The sequence below is a fragment of the Antennarius striatus genome, chromosome 15 (assembly GCF_040054535.1).
Source record: "Antennarius striatus isolate MH-2024 chromosome 15, ASM4005453v1, whole genome shotgun sequence".
NCBI classification, from domain to species: Eukaryota; Metazoa; Chordata; class Actinopteri; order Lophiiformes; family Antennariidae; genus Antennarius; species Antennarius striatus.
The window spans coordinates 6,337,051-6,353,662 of NC_090790.1; the positions used below are offsets into that span (position 1 = coordinate 6,337,051).

Here is a 16,612-nt window from a genome sequence, read left to right on the forward strand (position 1 = left end):
TCTCTGTCAACCATCTGATATGTAATGATGTTTATGTGACCTTTCTGCAGTCACATAAAAAAAAAATCTATGGAAGATTGTAGTACACAGTCACTATTGATCACTTGTATTCTGTACACAATAGTTGCCTTTATGAAAGTTATTATGTTGAATCACATTCATTATAACAAAACATTAATAATTACAGAGCTCTCAAGGCATTTATTTATTATTAATAACTAGCATATTTTACTTTCCTTTTTTTTGGTGGTGACTCTGAAAGAAATGTCACATATTTCAGTGTTTCATCAGTGCTATTGGGCTTAGTATTATTGTTTTGGATTGTGGCAGTCAAGCCTGAAAGATTCTTTAAAGTTTTACTCATTTGGAATTATTTCAATTAAAGAAATAAAAACAACAACAGGTATTTTCTTGAGTATGTCCATAGATGTACCTTCCCATCTTACATATTTTCCTTTTTTTTGTTAAAAGAGACTAAATCTGTAGTTCTTGGTTTGTATGGTGAACAGTGTTACCTCTACTTTAATTTTGATGTCCTCCCGTGTTGCTATTAACTCATCCAGTGTCTTCTGGGCGTTCTCCATGTGGCTGCAGTACTGGCCATAGATCAGCAACCTGGTGAGAGACGAGACTCAAACCAGTCAGTGTTTGCTGTCCTTCATGAAATGAGATAATTCTAACATATTAAAAATCACAAATAAATTAACATGAAGACTTGGTCTCTGTTCAATCTGCCAGACGTGCTCACATTGTGCCTATGCTCTATTAGTAAATGCATTTTGTACATTTTTGTATGTAAAGCTGCTCTATTACACCAAGCAGCCTTCCCCTAAAGGTAAAAGCAACCTCAATAAGAATCAGATTTGGTCTAAAAATCATAAGTATTAAAAAACATGTAGTCTTATGCTTACTGATTTTATCGTTAGGACATTCACTACATTCACATCGTCTGCAGCTGAACACATCTTACAAACGCTCTAGCTCCCAATAATGCACCATTAATGTCATCAAAGACAAAGCATTTTGATCCAGAATTGTATCCCCTGTGTCATATGTGAACAGATGTAATCAAACCTATTGAAGGGATAAAGTGAGAATCTAAAAATGAGTCTAAAAGGGATCTAATGAGACTCTTTGTTATTTCCTTACTGCTGGGAAATATATCACATGTTTGAAAAAAAATCCAGAGACAAAGGAGAAGGAGGTTTCAGCCACGATTAGCTGGCTGGGCTCTCTGAGCCTTGATGCAGTGGTCTGCACATTAACGTTAGGATTGATAGTACAATTTAAGAAGGCAGCCAGAGTGTTTTGGCTTTGTAGGGGGCATATAAATGAATACCTGAATACATGTTTTATGATTAGAAATATACATGAATAAAATGAATAAGTAATGACTGAGATGGTTGTGATCCGAGGGCAAAATCTGGAGGGTCTCCATCCTCACGGCCGAAGAGCACTAATGAAAGATACTGCTTTATGTCACCTACTTCACAGACCTTCTTATCAGCAAGCAAGAAAATAGATCTCTTAATTTCAAGCAGTAAGGATATGAGAACAGTGTTCATTAGTTATTACAATGGGACCCTGACACAAATCTGTGGGTTCAGCTGGGAGGAGGTTCCAAAGTAATCTTGTGTGGAGAATGCAACGTGGCACACATCCCTTATTCACAGAGGCAAAGTAGGGCTCTGACACAACATATGTATAGACACCCCACACAATAAAGTACACATATTTTTCCAGTATTGTGTTTCTACTATTGTGCTGAATAGTGTTAAAAAAATTCTTTGCACTTCATGTCTTCATGAATCCAGAGGTCCACATGTTTTACTGTATCATAAAAAAAGATTCTGTTGTGACAAAACACCGTATAATCTTCTACTGAAAGAAGTAAAGTCAACATGAGGGAGAAAATACAGAGTTTTGAAGCTGCTAGAACTATCTGGTATTAGTTGTCCGTTATTAATTGATCATCTGTTTAACAAGAAAGTCATGAAGTGTAGCTGTGTTTAGAATTTTATCAACTACTGAAACTATTTCACACATTCTGAGGTGGAATATCTTCTCCTTTCGGCTTTTCCCTTCAGGGGTCGCCACAGTGAATCAATTGCCTCCATCTAACCCTGTCTTCTGCATCCTCTTCTCTCACACCAACTACCTTCATGTCCTCTTTCACTACATCCATAAACCTCCTCTTTGGTCTTCCTCTAGGCCTCCTGCCTGGCAGTTCAAAACTAAGCATCCTTCTACAAATATATTCACTATCTCTCCTCTGGACATGTCCAAACCATCTCAGTCTGGCCTCTCTGACTTTATCTCCAAAACATCTAACATGTGCTGTCCCTCTGATGTACTCATTCCTGATCCTATCCTTCCTGGTCACTCCCAGAGAGAACCTCAGCATCTTCATCTCTGCTACCTCCAGCTCTGTCTCCTGTCTTTTCCTTAATGACACTGTCTCTAGACCAAACAACATCGCTGGTCTCACCACAGTTTTGTACACCTTTTTTCTTTCATTTTCTCGTGGATACCAAATCTGCCCATCACCTCCTCATCACCTCTGTTTCCTGTACCAACATGTCCATTGAAGTCTGCACCAATAACAACTCTCTCTCCCCTCTGGGGATCAATAAAGTGTGAATTATCATGATCATTATCATTATCATTATTATCTAGGCATGCTCTGCATCACTTCATCAAAGTCCAACCAGAATTTCTCCTTCTCCTCCAGCTCACATCCTACCTCTTGAGCACACCACTGACAACATTGAACATCACACCTTCGATTTCCAGTTTCAGACTCATCACTCTATCTGACACTCTTTTTACCTCCAGGACATTCCTAACAAACTCCTTCAAGATAACTCTTATTCCATTTCTCTGCCTAGCTACACAATGATAGAACAACTTGAACCCTGCTCCTGAACTTCTAATCTTGCTACCTTGCTACCTGAGATGGCACATAACGCTACAAATAGATTTAGAAATAATTAGACTCCAACGAGAGCCATCAGGAGATGATATATCCCACCCAGCTACTGCAATATCAAACCGAGGAAATAAATACTTTTATTTTATTATTAAGTCTCTCAAACAGAATTCAATTTCAAAATTGTGCTCATGAACACTGAAAAAATGTATCACAATGGAAAAAAGAGTAACATTAAGAAGACCTTATCATAAGACAATCTTATGTCTGGGACACACTGACATAAGATTGAAAATGCTCTGGATAATTAATCTTATGCTAATGTCACCCCGAGTCAAAGACAATTTATTGCCATTAAACAGATTAGATGCTGTAATTTAAAACCCACAAGTTCCCTTGCTAAAGAATATCTTTTTATTTGTTTTTTTTTTTGACAGACGGGCGGCCGGCCGGCCGGACAGACAGACAGACAGATATGCCTCGGTTGATCATGATCTGTCCTACTGAACTCTACCACTGAGAGGCTCAGGACTAACAAGCCCCTAATTAAGACTTGAATATAAGAAGACAAGACAGCTCCTCTTAGCTCCCATCCATCGCTTCAGAATGACAAAGGGATAGAGATTAAATGGTCTTTGATCAGTGATAAGACAGCAGGAAGGATCTGCAGAGGAACAAGGATCCCAAGGTCCTGCACTCTCAGTTATGAGGACCAATGTGACATGAAGGTCTTTGTTAAGAGGTTGCTCTATAACAAAATAGACTGAAAAAGATCCAAATGTCATGCTTTAATTGGTCATATACTCAGCATGTCTCTCCACTGTGCAGTGAAATACCATTTTGTATTTTTCATATAATATCCATTATAAAATATAAAACATACACTGTATACAGAAAATGTAGAGATGCTCAGATAAGAATTTAACAACCAGAGCGTGCTCTTATATACAGAAATTACTCTATATTAGTTATCTGAAGTATAGTAAACTAAAAGCCATGGTGGGCCCTCATTCAGGATTCAGATAGCCTCAGGTTAGGAGCTTCTCTTCGGCTTAACCGCTTGGTAAGAAGCCATTCTGATGGCTTAATCCTTCATGACTACCAACTCCTGGTATGAATGTCGCATATAGGATACTGTATTCTGAGCTCTCTTTCTCATCAGGGCTACGTGTGCTTGCTGGGGGCACCTGCCATTTCAGGAAGCACTATCCCCTGATTATTACATTTTCTCTCCAGTTAAGGAATGATGTATCTGTGCTGACACCTTGAGTTTGTGGATTTGTCACAAAGTAATGTAATGTTTTTCTCTTTATTCTGGGTGTTTGTGTGGCCCTTAATGCACCTGAGTTGTGGCTGCCCATCTCCTTGTGTCATTTGCACAAAATGATGTTAAGATGGTTTGATCTCCTTTAACATTGTCCATATAATTAACAAAGTGAACAGGGATTCCAGTTTTGGCTGATAACAGCTGAAGGGATACACACTAGACAAACCAGTCTGGTGAGCAACCCAGGGACTAAATATATTGATGTATTCTTTAACTCTTTCTGGCACAAACACCTCAGTAAGTCAACCTGTGAAAAAACTAACTGGGTAATTGGACTTTAAGTCTTCGCTCCAGGATATATTACAGCACATGTGCACCTTGCACATGCAAGGTAAAGGACATACTATTCACCATCAGTATCAATTCAAGATTTCTTTTCTAAAGGAATGCACTTGGATAGCCAGGGCTATTGGTTATCCAAAAGCATTTCTCTCTAATGCTCAGAGAGGAACATTAGAGGGAAATGTTGTTTGTTTGTATGATAGTAATGCATTCATCACAGTATTCATTCCTTACACTTGCTTCAGGCGAAATTTGTATTTTCTTCACAGGAGAAAATGTATACTTCTTGGTAAAAAACAAGCCTTAATATCCTACACCGCTCTGATCAATTATCTGCAAGTGTGTGTGCACTTGCTTGTGTTCGGTCAGTGGTTGGTTTAATTCACTTATATTTTGCTTGTGTTCCTACATATTATATTACTTGTTTTTGAAATGTGAGTTCCTGTTTGCGTGACTATCTTGTGTTTTGATTTTTATGAATAAAAATGATTTTGTGAATCAAATCTTTCCTTCTTTCCTGCTTTTCTAAATTCAATTCAACTTATTGACTAAAACATTACAGATAACTATTTTCCATTGTTGGTTTTTCATCTGTGCCAATAAAGAAGTACAGTATTTTCCGCACTATAAGGTGCACTGGACTATAAGGCTCACCCCCAACAAGTTGTTTGTTTTATAAGTTATTTCATATATAAGGCGCACCGGATTATAAGGCACACACAACTGAAAATAAATAAAATGTATTTGTTAAACTGCAGCGGCTGTAGTTGCGCAATCCGTCCACTAGATAGAGCCGCGCTGCTCAGGCAGTCATAATTGTATTCATGACTTCCTGACTATCTTTGAATGGCTCCTATTGTTATGTCAATAATCCATTCTGAGCCTCATCAAGGAAACCTGATCACTTGATCACTTTGCCATTTTAGAAAGAAGTCAACACGCATATTAAAAAACCTGACATTAAAACTGGTTAAATTCATTACGAGTGCAGTCAGTGGGAAAAGAGCGGATCATTTCCTGATCTGAAGTTCGAAGCAGATATTTAAGCTCCGACGTTCGTCTTCATTTAATAATTAAACATTGTTTCGATCGATCGGTAGTCCAGTCGGAGGTGAGGTGCAGCTCTTTGCTTCTGTGTGTCCTAAACAATTTTTTAACTAGTTTTTAATGTCAGGCTGCTAATTTACTGTCAAATATGATGCTGTTTTACTCCTAGAACTGACTTTAACGTTGGTGTCTCACCGCCGGGAATCTCACCGCACATCGCTGCAGACAGAATACACAAACCTGAATGCGCCCCTCCGCCGCCCCCCCAGAGATATCAACTACATTTGTAAATCAATGCAGCACACCCGTTGGCACCTTTGTCTAGCAGTGACTCTGCTCTTGAAATTTCAGAAAAGGCTGGAAGTTCAGCTTTGAGGGTCTTTCATTCACCTTTATGCCAGTTTCTCCGTGTTTCTACAGACTAACAGAATGGACCGTCACTAGATTCCAGATGACAGCACAATGGCATTTTTAAGACCAATTAAGTTTAAAGTGGGTTATTTCCGACGCCAAATAGTTAGGAAATACTGAGATCAGTCAGTCAGTCAAACTTTATTAATATAATTGTTGAAAGTTCCTTATGTTCTGCTTCGTAATCACCGGTGCTCCTACAGTCTGCTCTACCGTCTGAGAACAGCTCAGTCAGAGCCGGGACTTCGGTGACGCCCCTTGACTACCGTTGTTAGGGGGCGTGGGCCCAAGTGCCTTGTGAGGGGGCTCCTCTGGTGGCGGAGTGCGGCATGACTGGCGACCAGACTGTCGGCTTTTTTTCAGCGATCATGTTTTTAACCAATATTAATATGAATATTAATCCATATATAAAACGCACTGGATTATAAAGCGCACTACGGGATTACGAGAAAATGTTAGGCTTTTAGGTGCGCCTTATAGTGCGGAAAATATGGTACCTAAAAAGAAAAATAAATTTGCTAGTAGTTGCAAATCCAAGATGAAGAATTACAAGAAGAAAAAGTGGAAGATTTCATTTGATATTTAAATCACGTTAATTCATAAAAGTTTAAATACAAGATAGTTAAGTTGACAAAAAGAAGAAGAAGAAGAAGAAGAACAACAAGAAGAACAAGAAAAAGAAAGAAAGGGGAAAAAAAGCACCAGAAACCTCTGAACAAGTTTTTGACTTAGTTTTCCAACGGAGAGTTTACTGGTGCAGTAAAAACTTTTTTTCTTTTCAGTGATATTGCTGTGTTGGCCTGTTTCGTTATGGAGATGCTGCTGTGCATGTTTTTACACAGAAAAAAATGTAATTTTGAGAAAGTATGCCCTGTGCTTTCACCCCCGCCCTGGTGGAGCTCTGCGACAGCCAACTTACTGAGGAAATCTCCTAGCAAACCAGAAGTGACAGGGTGTGGAGCCAGCTAATATTCTCTGACACATGGCATTGGGACCCCCTCACCTCCACTCAATATATCCAGTGCACAGCAAATGGAGAAGAACATACAGCAAAACCCTTCAATAAATAGGCTGATAGCGCTGCTATGATTAGGCACTGCAAGGATATCAGGCAGCCAGATTACTCCGGAAATGAGTTGGGGAATGTCGCAAATGAGGATACCAACAAGGGTGTACTTAGGTCCCCATTTAGTTTATAGGGCTTCCGCTGAGTGCACTTTTCCATTCAGCCCAGCTCTGGCTGTTTAAGAACTGAGTAGTCGCTGAGATAAACCAGTGACATTTTTAGCTGTGGCATTCAACACAAAGATTTTAAAAAAAAGGAAAAAGAAAAACCTTTTCATTGGCATATGCAAAAAAAGATACAAGCACATTGTTGTAAAGGTCAGAGGGACTTACAAGCATAGATAACCACATTAATTATGCCAAGCCTGATCCTCAGAAAAATCACTCCAATGCCTGATGAAAGAAGTGCCGTGAGACTCCAAATCCCTTGGTCACTGTTGCTTAACGTCACAGAGAGAAAACACACCACCGCAGCGCACAATGAGGCGGCCATACGTGTCAATCACATGAAGTCCATGTTGCACAAATCTGCAAATCTAATGAATCATTTTCTTAAAATAGAACCATGCAGCATTTTGGAGAATGTCGCAAAAGGTAAATATTAATCATCAGTATGTCATTGTCAAATTTGTTTATGAATGGAGAGTAAGTTATTATATTTACTTTAGAATAAAGGGACCAAATGCAGATGGAGCTGCTGCAGAACAGGGATAGGGTTAGGCATGATAATAAGTAAAATGTCAAAGGCAACATTCAAAATAAGGGAGCACTGGACTGTGTGGCTCATAGACTTTGAAGCACTGGCATTAAAGTCAGATTTACTGCTCAGTTTGAAAAGAGTGGGTATTTTCTGACCTGATGGTTGAATCAGATTTTCAAGCACCCCTGCTGGTCTACCTTTATTTATTTAATTCATTTTTGATAGGTAGACCAGTTTTGAGAATTTTCTTAAGGCTAGATATATTTTCTTCCATGTTTGACATTCCTTTGAAGCTAAAACTTAGAATAAAATGACTTCAGCTGAACATTTGATTTTGAAATTGCACTGCCACTTCTCTGAGTAAAAGAGCAGCAGCAATGTGAACCTTTGAGGTATTGTATACCCTCTTGGATGACATAGGGTACTGTCTGCCTTCACTGTGGTTTCTGATTTGCAGTGTTATGGGATAAGCAAAACTAAATATGTAAAAACAAATATTTAATATACAGTATTAACATGACTTTGGAAAATTACTGTGCACAAAACAATTATCTGAAAACCTTACATTGGAGATGTGAAGAGAGACAGAAACAGGCTCTTGCCAAAAAGAAGCCTCAACACAGCTAGAGAGGGATTGCGCAATGTCAGTTGATGTGGAGCAATGGACACAGACAGGAGGTGAAATTATAAAATTACCCTTCAAAATAAAACAGGAAATCACAAACTAAAGCAAATCAAGTCAAAGATAGAAGCTTCAGCACCATTGCGTCACCACCAGGTACACTATTAATGGACATCTGGTGTTCAGTAAAGTATGGTCTGGGTCATAACCTTAACACTACCGTATAAAATTATTATTTCAATCTAGTGCCCTACAACTAGAAGGAAACCGTTTAAAAGTTAAGTTTCAAACCCAAGAATAAAGTGTCTGTACACAAAAACAAGCTCAGGAAAAAAAGAGATACTTTGTTTCTCACATTGCATTACATACAGTGTGTATATATATATATATATATATATATATATATATATATATATATATATATATATATATATATATGGCTTTTTGCAACACTTTTGTGTTTGGTTAGCTGGACTTAAAGTACAGGGTTGCGTGCTAACATTTCCATCCACTGTTCATTTAGATGAGGGTCAGATGAGCCAACGCAGGATGGAGATACAGCAGCAGAGTGTGGTTGCGTGTTTGAAATAGAGAGTATGTGCCTGACTCCCTCTATTAATAGTCTCTAGTGTCACATTAGCTTCATGCTACATGCTCCTCTTGGCTTGAGGAGGAAGCATGTAGTGAAACAACGCTACCCACGTAAACCGAAGAAACACTGAAATAGCTAAAAAGATGAGAAGGAGGGAAAAATATCTATCAGGATCACCGTGTGGATGAATAAAATACCATGTATGTGTGCAAGAAAAGGTACATGCTCGCATAGGCACTGACGTGTAAGAGTCACTCATGCAGTAATGGACCACTTGAGGAGAGTGGCATATCCATGGGTGGGCATGGAAGCTATCATCACCATCATTAACATTACCTATGAAGCAGCCACACTGCACAGCAGGGAGTTGAATAACTGCTCCCGTCAGGCATGCAAATTAGCAACACGTTGCTCAGCAGCTGAACAATATGGAGATCAATCTGACAGAAAACTCTGATAGCCGTCACTCTTCAGATGTCCCCGTTCACAGGGGTTTCTAGTTATATTCTATATAATATATACGCATATATTTAGATCAAAAACCTAATTTTCTTGGAAGAAGTCAACTGTAAACACGACCCATTCAGTCGTAGCATTTCATTGATTCCAGTGAAGTGTATTTATTTCAGGGCTTTTTCGACCAGACGGCAGATGGCAGTACCGGGGTTAAACAAGTCAATTTCTTCGGGTAAAAGTAGCAGTGCAGTACTTAGAGCACTTGGACATCGCTTGAGAAAATCAAAATTTACATCCTAAGACATAAAATTGTAATTTAGTAGCAGTATGACATCCATGCCATTACAGAGCCTGAGATGGATTTGTAGATGCTAAACAACAAATACAAAGAATACCATAAAGAGACGATGTGGTCATGTCAGAGGAACAACTGCATCAGGGTTGAATTGTGTAAACTCAGTCTTGAGCGAATTTAGTCTGACTGTCTTGGTTGAATTGCTTACATGCCTTCTCAGCTTTTTCCTCTGAGATGTTTTCTTTTAATCGACTTTTTCTTTGGAGTGCTAATGCCAGCAATCCTCCCACTGATCTGTGGATACATGGTTTGATGCAGCCTCCTCACTTTCAAAGGACGGAGGAAAACACAGCTTCAACTCAGCTACTGTATGAGTGAACTCAAACACTGTGTATGTAACATAATAATATGAGTTACAGGTTACTAACCTTTCCTTGAAGTCGAGGAAGATCTTGCCCAGACCACTTCCTCCAGTGACCATGTTCAGGTCTATGGCTCGTAGGAGGGCGAAATGGACTTTGATCACATCCTGATGGAAAATTATGACATTCATTGGAATCTACCCGTACTAATACATACTTCGTTTAATCAGAAATAAACACAGATCTCTCAATATCTACCTTACAGTTAATGCTCTTTGGAGCACATTCCAAAATGTGCAATAAAAAACGTTTCTTTCCTATGCCAGATTAAAATGAATATAATTTGCTTGATATAATACAGTTTAGTAAGCTAAAGACAGCTGGCTAGAGGCAAAACTGGTGTCTTTATTCTCTCTGACTTCTTTAAAAGTACTATCTGTCCCTCAATTTTCAACTAATTTGAGGATGAGATCTTTGTGAATTACTTTTAATACATCATTCTCGGGGCATTTAAGATATAATCTATTTATGACAGTACTAGATTTTTAACTTTTCTTTATTTATCTGATTCTTTTGAAGAAGTATTTAGCTAGCTTGGCAAGTGTTTACATGTTAATGCAGGAGTCAGCTGTGGAGGAAGCAGAAGTGTTGCAGATGAAAGGTTTAGTGACTGAACGGGTGCCACATGTTTATGAGTATCGTCTGCTGTGAACGGCAATTTGAGTATAAGTGTGATGGGAGTGAATTAGGGAAGAATTGACAGATAATGAAGAGTGATATCACCTTCTGCCAAAAACATAGCAGTGAGGTATTTTATCTAGAATAACACATCATAACATGGAATAATTCATATTAGGCTTCGGGCAGATGATCACAGTGTTACGCTTATTCTCTTATACAAACCTTCAGTAACAGGAGGCGGGTAGAATGGAACAGTCCTGCTAAATTTAAGCCGAGAAAATTGCCAGGAATGTTCCATTGGCAAAAGTTTGATGTTAATTTTAATTCACACCAATGACAGTTTAGAGAGGTAATGCAATTGGACGTATATTATTCGTTATTTTTGCCTGGTGTTTTTTGTTGTTGTTGTTGACAAAATAATTAGAAGAAATTTTATGTAGTAATGGATTTTGGGCACAGAAAGAGCTGATTATATTTTAAGGTACATTTTAGTATGACTGCAAACTCTATATGTCTTTCTTCTCAAATATCACCAAAAAAAAAAAAAAAAAAATCATGAATCAGAGTTTTTCAGAGTCTTTCAGGTATCTGCCATTATTGAAAAAAATTGTGTATTTTTGTGTATTTGTCAAAAAGGCACAAACTGAATGCTGATGAATTCAGTTATTGGGAGGTTTCCAGGATCAAGGTATTACATGGTGTTAATTTCATATGAGGCAGATCAAAGTGTGTGACATCATCATGACATCAACAGAGGTATGCTATACCCTGTGTGTGATTACAAAGCTCACAGCAAGACAAAATCAAAAGCAGCCCCGTAACTTCTTTCCTGATTGAGATCCAGGATTGCATCTTGCCTCATTCATTCAGCCATCAATACTCACGATGAATCATTTGTTTGGTCTGTGAAGCATTCAGGTGTGCCGTATACACACAGATGTCTCTGCCTGAGCAGTTTACTCACCTCAAGGTTGACAAAAATAGCCTCCATGTCCTGTGGACTCAACACTTGCTTCAATGGGATCATGTAATTCTAAACAGGAACAAGAAAATGGTGTGAAAGTGTTCACAAGTACAAGTCCTTCTTTACTAAAATAAATGTGTATAGAGTTGTCCTCTTGTCAAAACATATAAATGGAGTGAGAACAAGCTCCGGGAAAGCTTTTAGCACATCTGTAAGAATTTATTTGAGGGACACACTTGTAGAAGTTAACTACAACAACAATACAAATCAATATCGTCCACCTTGTAGAAAACACATTGCTTTTCATGGACTATATTTCAGGATAGAATAAAATAAAGTTTCTCTATGCTGCATTTCTGCTTACAGCGGAAAAACTTGTCTGCTTTTCTAATGTTGTTTTATGGTTGTCACTTTTGATCATCATAATAATAACAAATAGATCAACTAAGAAGCAACTGAGAGATGACAAGCTTTATTAACCCCATCTCAATTAACCTAAATGAGTCCTCTGATCATAGGAAGGTTATTTATTCTCATTTAGCCCCGTGTTGGTCTGACGCAGGAATCACAGGATACACATTTGGCTTAATGAAATTAGAGGAGCGGGTGATTTGTGGCAACCCATCAAATTGCGAATGAAATCTGTCAATGTGGAAAGTGATGTGTTAGCAGCACTGCTCTAAACAATGGCTCATTATCACTCCGAGAGAGATGCCAATTTATGATTCTTTCTGCACACAGAATGTGTTGTTTTACGGGGTTGCGTCTTAAAATTGGAGGCAGTTGTGTTGAGGAATGTAACCGTTACGATTATCAATAAGAAAAATGTGAAGAAATGTACAAAGTATATTTATAATATTTAAAAAAAATAAAAGGCCCTTAAGATTTTCAGAAAATAAAGGTAGTCTTAGAGCATATTGTGTGCGAGCAAGTCTTTATACTGTGATGTGTGGGTCTATATTTAAAGCCCCAGGGGCAGGAGTCTCCTGTGGGGGCCCAGCCAATAATAACTCAATCGATCAGCTCATGTGACATTTGTGCTGCCCAATGATTCTGCCAATAGCTGACATTTCCATGCTGTGACCCAGCCCACAGGCCACAGACACCAGTTAAAGGTGTCAAAAGGAAATTCTAAAGGACTCAAGAGTATATACAGTAAATCATTCCAACATAAAAACACCTGAATGTATTGAGACACTCACCCTCTCAATGTCCTCTAAAGTCTTATAGTACTTTGCTTCAGTTTCCTGAATCTCCACTAAGCAGCAGTTTCTCTTGTCATCTTCCGTCATGCCCATTTTCTGTGGAACAGATTAGGAAATAAAATAAAGCAATGAGACCAGGTGACTTTGGATTTGTTCTACATTATATAACACGTTCAATGTTTTCATACTTTTATATGCCCTCAGGATTCACAAGTACAGTACGCCCTCGCACATTCGCGCATAAACACTTGCGACTTCACTTCATCGCGGATTTTTGGTAGGCGGTCACGTGATACCGTACGCGCAAGATGTCGGGTGACGGCATCCGGAAGTGAGCTACGTTTCATGAGTATCGGAACGCAACGCACTTCTGGGAGACACAGAAGTGCTTTAAACTGTCGATAAGAGTGTGGAAAAGGTAATACAGATAGAAGGTGGCTTAATAGCGGTACAGGGAGGGTTAATAAACGATTAAATTACCATAAAAAATAAGATAAAAAGATAAGAATAATACGATAAATAGTTTGTTGCTATATCGCGGAATACGTTATTTGTGTGTGGTTCCTGGAACATATTAACCGTGAATAATGAGGGCGAACTGTATGTGCCTTTTAGTCTTAAGTTATGAGTGTAATTTTATTCATACAAAAATAAATAATTCCAGTGACCTATCCAATATCTAGTGACAAATAAATGTTGTTTGGATTCATAGTATATATACACAACAATACCATATTGGTGCCTTTATATATTTTAGAACTTTAAGATTACTGTACATACTGTATTTCATCACAGCCATTTTGCAAACTGTGCTGCTGTGTTTTAAAAATTTTAACATTTCACACTTCATGTATGGCCACTTCACTGGGGGGATTTTGTGTAAAATATGAAATTTACTCATGATTTCATTTTGATTTGTAATTGCATTAATATAAGATAATGCAGTGCAGCTATCTACGTCCGATCAATGCTGAAACTTAATTGCCATATGAACAAAGTGCCATTGACAAACAATGATGCAAACTTAAGGTTGACTGTAATGGATCACATGACTCAAACAGAAAGCAAGAGTTTGACTTTGATTCACCATGACGATCCATACATTGTCAATAGTGCTTTCCATGGGAGCCTGTGTTTAATATTGACTGTGTCCTTAATTGGATTTTAATACTGTCTGGGAGTGAAATGAGACTAACAGATACTGACTTAAACGGACAAACATGCAAAATGCAAAAGTTCATGGCAGTGTAAAATTAAAAATAATAAAAAAAAAAGTGTTCACACACGTTCGGGACAAAAGAAAACCTGATATGTAGTGGAGGGAAGCAGCTGTGCTTCAGCTTGGACTGCATTCACAAATACTGTATGTTACAAACCAAGTGTCTTTACATCTGATGTACATATCATGGTGTGCACATGTACACATTTGATTTGATCTACGTCAAACAAAATCAGACAAAATTGTTTGTTTATTGTACAATGTTAAAAAGGACAAAAAACCCTAAAAAAAAGTAGAAATATGGACATAGGGTTGCTTTCTGCATAGATCCTCTCAATTGTGGTTGGTAATGATATGAGCACTCCAACTAACCAACACATCTGGGATTGTTTGGTTGATGATAAGTAGTGCTGATAATACAAAAACTGAGGCTAACAATGTGGAACTGCAAGTTCAGCCTAGGCCTCGGTCCAGCTTGTAATCAACCAATAAAAACAGGGCTCCCAGCCAGTGAGATAATGCTTATTTGTCTCATAGCTTGAGGTTCCCATGTGGCAGCTGGTGGTCCTCGCTGACATCAGTTAAGCTGCAGTCAAGCTGAAGTCACAACTGTCTGACTCAGAGCCCAGATGGGTTCCACATCCTTCCCCCAATGCACCTCTCAGTTATCTAACTGGCAGCTCATTCTCTTGGGATGCTATGTGTTTTGTTTTTAATGAAGTGGTGGTGGGAGTTTGCTGACAGGGTGCGGTGAGTCACAAACACAGTGGCACTCACCTGCATATATCTGATCTGCAGCATGGGAAACGAAAAGCAGCGCAAGTCAGATGTCAGGTTTATCACTAATTTCATAAGTGGCATCCAATATTAGGATGTTGACAAAGATGTAATGGGAAAAAACAGAGACAGTGATGATGACATGACAGAAATAATCTCAGTCTTTGTTTCCTCCTCCTACAGCTTTTCGTATGTTATAGATAGTAAACTAAAGCAATGAGATGATTCATAAATTGTAGTGAGATGTAAGGGTCACAGCTGTGTAAAGCCTAGTTCAGACCATAATAAAAGGAATCCATTGTCTAACACTGCAAAGAAACTTTGGAGCAGTTTGACTGATGGTGTCGCTGGTGACTCAGTTTGACCAGTCACCAGTGGTCGACTTTACAACATAAAGGGACATTATCTGTTTTACCAGCCATCAGCGCATCATGGTCAAAATGGGATCACTTTAGACGGAGGAAAAGAAATGACCACCTCATCACTTTGTTGGAGGATGGATGGAGATGTAATGACAATATCATTTATATTTTGAAATGTAAAAAAAACAAAAAAAAATAAAATAAACTAGTAAAAATCAGAAAAGCCAAAACTTTCATAAGGAAGATATCTATCACACTTTCAGAAGGTTACAAGCAGAATGTTTTTTTAAATAATACCGATGAACAAAGATCCATGAAAATCTAAAAATCTGCTGTAGGGGCAGTATATTTCAAACAAGAACCTTACAGTATTGGTACGGGAAATTTACAACTCAGCTCTGCAGCAGAGAACACAGCTTGATAGTCCAACATTGTGTTGTTGTTATTGCTCTTTCCATAGTGTTTTGACTTTGCTCACAAAATTGTCAGGAACTGTTATAGCAACTTCAAAAACTGGAGCTGTTTTTCCCATTTACACAATGACGGTAAAGAGGCTCTTCTCAAATGTTTCCAATCTAGACCTGATTTCAAAAGTTTGAGCTTCAGGTTGCAAAACCTCCAGTGGCACGTAAAAGGCCAAAAGTTCCCAAAAAAATGTCTTATTGTTATTAATATTGATTCAGTTGATGCAGATTCATAACTGGTGCAATTGATTGATTGATCAATGACTGCTTAAATAATATCCTGGGTAACACAATGTTCTCACCATGGGTTGTCGTACTTCCACCTTAATGATGTCCTCGTAGATGTCATCTCCGTCGTCGTCACACGGCACACAGTCATAGATGTCATCCTCACCCAAGTCATGCTCACTGGGGAAAAAAAGCAAATCATTATCAGAACACAACCTCAAATTAAAGGATGATGTCGGTTGAAAGACACCAAACAGTCAAACTAAAGTGTGCTCATTATCTTTCAAGTACCCTGCCTGAGGCGTGGTATTAGTATTCTGCGCAAAGAGACATATCACCCCATGTCCACAAAACTCAACCAAGTTCTTTATTGGTTGGCATTTCCCTTTAATGTGTTTATGCTGCCTTGGCACCCACCTAGCTAACTGACCTTTAATTAGGCAAGCAGCCAGCAGAGCAGAGACAGTTGCTGTGGAGAAGGGACGCCTTATGGGAAAGATCCACCAGCTCTTGAAGCCAACACTGTATCAATTCTGTTCTGTGAAAGCAATTACTGTTCTGGAAACTTATTGAAGCTGTGGAGAAGTCTCAGCAGGAAAACACTCTGGCAACGGTCCCATATCA

At 38.5% G+C, this 16,612-nt stretch overlaps 1 protein-coding gene across 6 annotated transcripts in view; it reads right to left on the reverse strand.

The window, feature by feature from the left end:
- The window catches only part of vav2 (vav 2 guanine nucleotide exchange factor), a 172,739-nt gene that overhangs the window by 19,974 nt on the left and 136,153 nt on the right, over positions 1 to 16,612 (reverse strand). For all 6 annotated transcript variants that reach the window (XM_068335758.1, XM_068335756.1, XM_068335754.1 and 3 more), the window contains exons 5-9: positions 16,063 to 16,168; positions 12,936 to 13,034; positions 11,734 to 11,802; positions 10,155 to 10,255; positions 516 to 615 (exon numbers count right to left, since the gene is read on the reverse strand). In XM_068335758.1, coding sequence (XP_068191859.1) covers positions 516 to 615; positions 10,155 to 10,255; positions 11,734 to 11,802; positions 12,936 to 13,034; positions 16,063 to 16,168 — 475 coding nt within the window. The remainder of the gene's footprint in view (positions 1 to 515; positions 616 to 10,154; positions 10,256 to 11,733; positions 11,803 to 12,935; positions 13,035 to 16,062; positions 16,169 to 16,612) is intronic.